The sequence below is a fragment of the Triticum urartu genome, chromosome 2A (assembly GCF_056163025.1).
Source record: "Triticum urartu cultivar PI428250 chromosome 2A, HENAU_Tu73, whole genome shotgun sequence".
Classification (NCBI taxonomy): Eukaryota; Viridiplantae; Streptophyta; class Magnoliopsida; order Poales; family Poaceae; genus Triticum; species Triticum urartu.
The window spans coordinates 661,899,485-661,909,107 of NC_141874.1; the positions used below are offsets into that span (position 1 = coordinate 661,899,485).

A 9,623-nucleotide genomic window follows, 5' to 3' on the forward strand; every position below is an offset into this window, starting at 1 on the left:
TGTTACTCCTTGTGAAGTCATTGTATGTTCGCACTATCTTTTGTCTTCACTGAGTGACTGCGTGTTCTGTGTGGCTTCACAATATCTTCCTACCTCATCCTTACTACATTGCTGCTATTAGTCATTGTGCTTTCACTCTATTGAATACTTGACTATGGCTTACCTAGTGTAGTCTACCTTTCGCTGTAGGGTAATAGGTTTATTTCTATCGTTTGTCTTCATAACTTCCACGTTTTGAAGACTTTCATAAAAATCGCCTATTCAACCCCCCTCTAGTCGATATAACGCACTTTCAATTGGTATTAGAGCAAGGTGCTCCCTTGTTCTGTGTGATTTGGTTTAACCACCTGGAGTTTTAGCTATGTCGACTGCAGGGATAATTAAAGTCTCCGCTGCGTGCCCCGTCTTCGATGGAACTGAATATCCCTACTGGAAGAATAAGATGCGCATGCATCTTGAAGCCATTGACGTCGACCTATGGTATGTCGTCAAGAACGGCGTTCCCAAGGCTGGAGAAGGTGTCACTGCTGCTGATGTCAAGAAGTTCGTTCAACTGAACTCTACTGCCAAGAATATCATCTGTGGTTATCTGACCAAAGGACAGTATGGCCGTGTGAGTGCTTTGGAAACATATAAGCTGGTCTGGGACTGGCTCTCCAAGGTAAATGAAGGCGTCTCAACCCAGAGAGATCAGAGAATCAGTGTCCTTCGTAACCTCTTCAACCGCTTCAAGCGAAATGACAATGAGAATGTCCAGCTCACATTTGACCAACTCACTGACATCACAAATGAGCTTCAAGCCCTCGGTGCTACTGAAATCACCAAACATGAAGTCGTCAAGACACTACTGAGATCACTTGATAGTTCGTTTGACACCCTAGCCCTGATGATTCAAGAACGTCCTGATTTCAAGACACTCGATCCGTCTGACATACTTGAGAGGCTCAACACACATGAGTTTCAGCTTTCTGAGAAAAGAGATATCTACGGTCCAAACTATGGGCGAACTCGTGCCTTGAAGGAAAAAGTTGTCTCCTCATCTGAAGAAGAATCTGACAGCAGTTCGGATGATCCTGAAGACATTGGAAGGGAACTTGCTATGCTTGTGAAGAAGTTCCAAAAATTCACCAAGAAGAAAGGTTTTAGAAAGTCTTCCCGATCAAGCTCAAGGAATGATGAAGCTTCTGCTCACGACTACAAGAAGAAGTGCAAGAAACCTGGCCACTTCATCTCTGAGTGTCCACAGTGGGACAATGAGAACAAAAAGAAGAAGAAGAGCAAGGAATATGACTCTGACGACAAGAAGAAGAAGAAATACTCAAAGTCTTCTTCCAAGTCTTCCTCAAAGTCTTCATCACACAAGAAGAGCTCATCTGGCAAGGCACGTGTGTTTTTTGGCAAGAAGAGCAAGGAATGATGAAGCTTCTGCTCATGACTACAAGAAGAGAACATGCCACAAGTGCAAGAAACCTGTCCACTACATCTCTGAGTGTCCTCAGTGGGACAATGAGAACAACAACAAGAAGAAGAGCAAGGAATATGACTCTGACGACAAGAAGATGAAGAAATACTCAAAGTCTTCTTCCAAGTCTTCCTCAAAGTCTTCATCACACAAGAAGAGCTCATCTGGCAAGGCACGTGCGTTTGTTGGCAAGGAAATGGAGTTAGAGGAGGAGTCCGCTTCTGAGGAGGCGGAGGTGGAGTCTGAGGAGGAGTCCGATTCAGGCGTCGCAAGTCTGGCTACAGCATACGTTGCCAAGTCCATCTTCAACACTGAAGACAATGACTTCATCACCGACACCGATGCAAATGACAAGGACTACTCCGCTTCTACCTACTGCTTCATGGCACGCGGTGCCAAGGTAAACACACGCACTACTCACTATCAAACATCTAGTGACGATGACTCTGATTGTGGTTCAAAACCCAGCTACAAAACACTTGCTAAAATTGCAACTGAACAACAGAAAGCTATGGAACATATTCAAAAACTGTTAGATAGAAGCAATGATCTGTTAGGTGCTGAAATGACTCGATTTGAATCCTTAATTGAAGACATAAAAAATCTTCACGTTAAGTATGAGGAACTTGAAAGTCATCATGAAACTCTCTCAACAACTCATGAAAAGCTTTCCTATGATTATCTTCAAAGGAAGCAAGATCTTGAGAAATTGAGAGCGGCTCATGAAGATCTTCAAAAGGAAAACGAGTCACTTCGCGCCGAACAGATCAACTCCGCTCAGGAAGGATTTGAACCACCATGTCTTAAATGCATTGAGCGTGATAATTCTACTACTGTTGCTGAATGTTCTACTGCTGCTACTGTTGCAATATCTTCAACTGCTGATGTGGGAACTAACCCCTCTGCTGAGGATTCCACTGCTATTGCTGATGAGAATGCTAGGTTGAAGACATTGCTTGAAACAGGGATGCACAAAAGTCTTAAAGGGCATCAGACACTATGTGATGTCCTCAAAAAGCAGATTTTGAACCGAAACCCGAGGAAAGAGGGTGTTGGGTTCGTAAGGAAAATGAATGTTGATGGCTCTTACTGGAAACTTGAGCAGTACCCCAAAACCACATGGGTTGCTGCAAAGGAATTTTCAGCAGATCCATCCACTCTATATGGGTTCACTTGTGCTAACCCCGTTGTCATTGATGAATCCTTTGATGCAAACTATAAACTGTTTAAGAATCAGAATGGTGAAGTGTTTGCCAGGTACATTGGTACTAACTGCAGGAATGGACCGCCTATGAAGAAGATCTGGGTTCCGAAAAGGTGTCTGGAGAATCTTCCTGTGAATGTCATCATGACTCCTCACGTGAAGAAGACAAACCTCAGACCAAAGGCTTCATACGGTCCAAAGGCTTCATACAGACAGAGGACTCACCTGAGTCGCACTAACGCGAATGTTTTGCAGGGAAACCATACTCAGGCATATGGATATGAGAGCGGTTCATCAAACCGCCATGTTCATAAGACCAAGAACTATTCTGCTTATTCTTATGAGTATTATTGTCCGCCTGCAAGACTGTTTGCTAGGGCTCCAAAGCCAAAGTTCTCAGATGCTGCACTTAGACTTATTGCTTCTAAGCCACCCTTGAAGATGTGGGTGGCTAAGAAAGCTTAACTCTCTTTTGCAGGAAAAGGTCTCCAGCAGAAAACCAAAATCGTCTGACGCTATTGCTGGGGACCTTAAACATCTTGTAGGGCGCAAGATCAAATGCCCGAATGGTCTTACTATGTACTTCGTTCCTGAATCGCTTGCTACTCTCCCTATTAGTCCTAATCTGGATCTAAGCTTTCATAACCCACTGGTTCGTCAAATGTTTTTGCTTCACAATGCTCTTCGTGAAGCCTATCCCCCTAACTGCATTGTAGGGTACGACACCAGCGTCTTCAGAATGGATTATTGATAGTGGGTGTACAAATCACATGACTGGCAAAAGAAGCCTTCTTATGGACTCAACCTTACGTCCATCCGACAAGAGCCACATCACATTTGCTGACACTGGTAAAAGTAAGGTATTGGGTCTAGGTAGAGTTGCAATCTCAAGGGATCAACACATGGATAAAGTCATGCTTGTTGAATCCCTTGGCTTCAACTTAATGTCTGTCTCAATGCTTTGCGATTTAAACATGATCGTAATATTTGGAAAATATCGTTGCCTTGTTCTAATGGAATCTGACAAGTCTCTAGTATTTGAAGGGTATCGAAAAGATGATTTGTACATGGTAGATTTCTCAGCAGGACCACAGCTTTCCATATGTCTTCTAGCAAAATCTTCAGAATGCTGGCTCTGGCATCGGAGGCTTGGGCATGCTGGCATGAGGAACCTCCACACCCTGGCAAAGAAGAAGCATGTCATAGGCATCGAGGGCGTCAAGTTCAAGAAAGATCACTTATGCAGTGCCTGTGAGGCAGGAAAGATGACGAGGGCCAAACATCCCTCGAAGACAATCATGACCACTACTCGACCCTTCGAACTGCTTCACATGGATCTTTTCGGTCCCACTCATTACTCAACTCTCACTACTACTGCTTGTCTCTATGGCTTTGTCACTGTTGATGATTATTCTAGATATACTTGGGTGCACATAATCCTTTACAAGACTGAAGTGCAGGATGTCTTCAGACGCTTCGCCAATCGAGCAATGAACAACTATGGCGCCAAGATAAAGCATATCAGAAGTGACAATGGCACTAAATTCAAGAACACTGGCCTTGATACATATCTTGATACCTTGGGCATCACACATGAATTCTCAGCCCCGTACACGCCACAGCAGAATGGGGTCGTCGAACGCAAGAACAGAACACTCATTGAGATGGCCAGAACAATGCTAGATGAATACAAGACTCCAAGAAAATTCTGGCCTAAAGCCATTGATAATGCATGCCATACAATCAATCATGTTTATCTTCACAAGCTTCTGAAGAAGACATCTTATGAGCTCCGTACTGGCAAGAAGCCAAATGTCAGTTACTTCAGAGTATTTGGCGCCAGGTGCTGGATCAAGGACCCACATCACACCTCAAAGTTTGCACCAAAAGCACATGAGGGTTTTATGCTTGGATATGGAAAGGATTCGCACTCCTACAGAGTCTTCAATCTCTTTCATTACAAAGTGGTTGAAACAGTGGATGTGCGGTTCGATGAGACCAACGGTTCATAAAGAGAGCAACTGCCAAATGTGCTAGATGAAGTTACATCCAGTGAATCAATCAAGCTAATGGGAACTGGAGAAATTATACCTTCTGAAGCTCATCCTGAAGAAGAACTTATCATCTCAGCACCTGATCAACATGAAGACAATGCTCAGCCTGAAGACATTCCTTCTAACAACGACAATGATCAGCAAGAGCAAAATCTTCGCCCTGTACATCCTCGCGTTGCCAATGAAGTGCAGATTGAAAGAATAATTGATGGCATCAATGCACCCGGTCCACTCACTCGTTCAAGGGCAACTCAGCTAGCAAATTTCTGTGGGCACTTCGCATTCGTCTCAATAACAGAACCCAGGAAAGTTGAAGAAGCCTTCATGGAACCTGAATGGATTCAAGCTATGCAAGACGAGCTTCAACAGTTTGAGCTGAATAATGTATGGGAACTGGTCAAGCGTCCCGATCCTTGGAAGCACAACATAATAGGCACCAAATGAATATACCGCAACAAGCAAGATGAGCATGGTCAAGTTGTCAGAAACAAAGCTCGTCTCGTTGCTCAAGGATATACTCAAGTGGAAGGCATTGACTTCGATGAAACATTTGCTCCTGTGGCTAGACTTGGAGCCATACGCATACTGCTGGCCTATGCAAATCATCACAACATACTTCTTTATCAAATGGATGTGAAGAGCGCCTTCCTCAATGGCAAGATTGAAGAAGAAGTGTATGTTGCACAACCTCCTGGCTTTGAAGATCCAAAACATCCTGACATGGTATACAAGCTCAACAAGGCACTGTATGGCCTCAAACAAGCCCCTCGGGCCTGGCATGACACACTCAAATACTTACTGAAGAGCAAAGGCTTCATACCTGGTTCTCTCGACCCCACTCTCTTCACGAAGACATATGATGGTGAACTGTTTGTGTGCCAAATATATGTGGATGACATTATCTTCGGTTGCATCAATCAGAAGTACAGTGAAGAGTTTGGATATATGATGCAAGAGCAATATCAAATGTCTATGATGGGAGAGCTGAAGTTCTTTCTCGGTCTTCAAATACGACAGCAACGCAACGGCATCTTCATATCTCAAGAGAAGTATCTCAAAGATTGCCTGAAGAAGTTCGGTATGCAAGACTGCAAAGGCTTCACGACGCCAATGCCAGCCAAGCATCATCTGGGTCCTGACGACAATGGTAAAGAGTTCGATCAAAAGGTATACCGCTCCATGATTGGTTCTTTACTTTATCTATGTGCATCTAGGCCAGATATTATGCTTAGTGTTTGCATGTGTGCTCGATTCCAAGCGGCACCAAAGGAGTCGCATCACTTAGCTGTGAAGCGAATTCTTCGATATTTGGCTCACACCCCAACTCTAGGATTATGGTATCCAAAGGGCTCAGAGTTTAATCTGGTTGGATTCTCGGATGCTGATTATGCTGGTGACAAAGTTGATCGCAAGTCTACATCAGGCACATGTCACTTTCTGGGACGATCACTTGTATGTTGGTCTTCAAAGAAGCAGAACTATGTATCTCTCTCCACTGCTGAATCTGAATACATTGCTGCTGGATCTTGCTGTGCTCAGCTTCTGTGGATGAAGCAAACACTCAAGGACTATGGCATTCATCTAAAGCAAGTGCCACTCTACTGCGACAACGAAAGCGCCATCAAGATTGCCAACAACCCAATTCAGCACTCGAAGACAAAGCACATTGAAATTCGTCATCACTTTCTCAGAGATCTTGTTGTGAAGGAAGATATTGATATCATACACGTCAACACTGAAGAGCAATTGGCAGATATCTTCACCAAGCCCTTGGATGAGAAGAGATTTTGCAAGTTACGGTGTGAGCTAAATATCCTGGAATCCTCAAATGTCATGTGATCAAGCACACATCCTAACCCTTATGCATATTGATGACTTAGATGTGCAACACACGAAGTAAAGTATATCTTCAATCAATGAAGACATACATTCTAAGTGTGAATACATTAATGTGGAATTTGACTTCGGAGCGCCACGATAATTGTGCGCCGTGTCTGGGTCTAATACTTCCTATACGATGGGTAACGCCACCACCAAATGTTCTATTTTAAGTATTTCACTCATGGCGTTACCTTGCTATGTCTTCACATTTGGTTTGGCTTCAATCTCAACATGTCTTCATGATTATCTTCACTATGTTGATTATATATATATACTAGTGTTCTGTCCTCTACAGCATTCACTTATAGCTATGTCTTATTGTTGAATCTTTTGAACTAAGTGAATGTGATCGGACCCTAACCTCTCTCTGCTATCTATCTCAAACTCTATCTCTCCAAATCATATGCATTCTATTAAAACTGTCGAATGTCTTCTCTGCGTCCTTGTCAGCAGAAGATACAAAGACAAACCTTAAGTCCACTTTCAATGCTCATTCCTCCACATGAAACCCGGAGAAGTAGGAACGACCACCCGACAATCCAGGCGTGCGTGGGACGTGGAACAAACCCCAAAATTCTGCATGATGGCCACGTGTTCCTCAGATGCGAATCGCCAAGGGCACCTGTGTAATAACGCAGTGCCGCCCCTGTACCTATAAATACACACTTCACGGCGGTCATTATCTCCTCTTCCACTCTCACACGAACCCTAGCGCCACTGCTAGCCCTCGACGACGCCGGCGACGAAGCGCTTCGCTGCCGCAACCTCTCCGACGCTGTCTTCATGCCGACCGCGGACATCGTCCTCTCCGCCATCGCCGTAGGTGTCCTCCGTCGCCAAGTTAGGGCACGGAAGATCGAACTGCTCGGCCTCATCTTCCACTCCGTCTAGCAGTTCTTAGTGTGGTAAATAAAACTTCCTTTTTACGGCACCGTTGATCCTATGGCTTTGTCACTTTCTACCACAAGCAGTTTCTATTCACACAAGTTAGATCTCTCTCATACTGCATCTCATAACATGCCTAGTATATTCACTTATGCTTCACAAAGTAGTTAGATTCCTCACTTGTACTGATCTCTGGATTCGTACAAATCTGGAACCAACTCCTTATCTATGAGTGAATGTCTTCGCACGATGAGGTCAATGTCTTCTAAACTGATTTATATTCAAAATCTTCTGAGAATGCATATGACCTCTTCCCCTTCCCTCGCACCTTAATGCTGTCACAGGTACATGTCTGTGGGAGAATCCCTTGGTTCTCATAGTCTGCATTCATTTGCAGAATTCTTACAGCATCATATAAATTCTCCTGAAGCAAGTTTCTGTTTGTCCAGCAAGCGAAAATCTTTGAAGCCTTTGAACGTGTTGAAGCCTTTCAGTTTAAAGTTCATGGCTTCAGAGAAATCAGCAAGGAAGGGTGGCAGAAAGCGTCGTGGAGAAACATCTAGAGATCTGCCAGATGACCTCTCAGAACTGTACAAGACAGATCCTGAAGAGGATTACAATCAGCGCAAGACCCGAATCCAATGGATTCGAAGATATTGGGCAGAACAATGGTTCAAATACCGATTTGTAACCCAGGAATATGCTAAGAAAAATGCCATCAAGAGACCGTGGGGAGACATCCTATACAAGAATCTTCAACCCAGGTCCAGAGATGAAGCCATTGAACAAGGCTTCTATCCCTGCATGGTCCGTGGGCCACAGCCTACTGATGCACACCCATCGTCACTACTATGGTGTCGTGACGACATTCTGTTCAAGCGCAACTTCCAGTTTGCCCAGAACTCAGTGAAGCAAAACAAGAAGACATTGGGACTAGACTTCAACCCTGGTCCCTCAGCTCCAAGGGCTGATGGCACACGAGATGCAGAACCCAATGTCGTCGGTCCTTTCTACAACCTTGAAGGCCTCATCACCCATATCTTGGTTCAAGGGACTGCAGTGAATGAGCCTGCAGCTGACGCTGAATCAGATGAAGCGCCTGCAGCGCCGAAGCCAAAGAAGTTGAAGAAGCCTAAAGCTTCAAAGCCTGCCCCTTCACCAAAAATCTCACGGGCGAAGCCACTGGCAACTGCACCTCCTGAAAACAGCGTGAGGGCCTCGGCCATGGCCCAGCAATTGGCTCCATGCCTCCCGGCGGTGCGCAACCCGCAGTCCGCGCCGACGAGCAGCTGCTGCGTGGGTGTGCGCAACATCAACATGAGGAGCCCCGGTTGCGTGTGCTCCGTCATGTCCGACGTCTTCAAACTGGCCGGACTGAAGCCTCAAGTCGCAATCGCAATCCCCAAGCGTTGTGGCATTGCCGACTGCGGAGGTACGTACCTAGTACTGCGTAAGATGCGTAGGCGTATGCTAGTAGTATACGTATACTTCTCAACGAATAATATGTGTGCTACTAGCTTTTCTTTCTTGGAGCTGATGAATAGTGTTCTGAAACTGTTGGCAATGGAGTATAATGCTTCTTTGATTTCGCAGGTAACACGTTTCCTTGATGGCCTACTTATAAAGATTGAACGACGTGCGTGCGTGGAAGGCTTTGTGTGGGAATAAAAAGTCCTGCGGATGAATGGAATTGGCGGCGGATGTTACGCCATTGGCCTGCTCTGTTTCATCCTTATTCAAACTTGTAACAATGGATGTCTTTTTATATATTACTCCTTTCCAATTTAGAAGGTTTCACATGTACCTCACGTTGACGATTTAACCAACATAAGGATAGTTCTATATCACAAAAGCTCTATTATCAAAAACTCCAAATGTTCTATTTTGTAATGGTATAATTTTGGTGATATACAGCTTTTATTAGATCGATTAAATTAGCAATTTAGAGATACACGCAGGCCTTTAAACCAGAGAAGAGGGAGTAAAATTTTTCCTTTTCAAATCAAAAAAGGAAAAAATGAGTCCTGCACATGTATGCTTCTATAAGTGGACGGAGCCCGGTACAACATACGTGTTGCATGTGCTGCTCAGTATGACACACGCCACCATCGTTCCTCCCCACATGCAGCTTACATTA

At 44.4% G+C, this 9,623-nt stretch overlaps 1 protein-coding gene across 1 annotated transcript; it reads left to right on the forward strand.

The window, feature by feature from the left end:
• The first annotated feature begins 8,698 nt into the window (after positions 1-8,698).
• Positions 8,699-9,096, forward strand: LOC147986503 (non-specific lipid-transfer protein-like). Its single transcript, XM_087542032.1, has 2 exons — positions 8,699-8,918; positions 9,080-9,096. The coding sequence occupies exons 1-2, from the start codon at positions 8,711-8,713 to the stop codon at positions 9,094-9,096; spliced, it is 225 nt and encodes a 74-aa protein (XP_087398158.1). The 5' UTR covers positions 8,699-8,710.
• Positions 9,097-9,623: the final 527 nt, after the last annotated feature.

Bases quoted from the DNA above. Each gene is read 5' to 3' on its own strand.
- LOC147986503 (XM_087542032.1), top strand. From the start codon at position 8,711: ATGGCCCAGCAATTGGCTCCATGCCTCCCGGCGGTGCGCAACCCGCAG.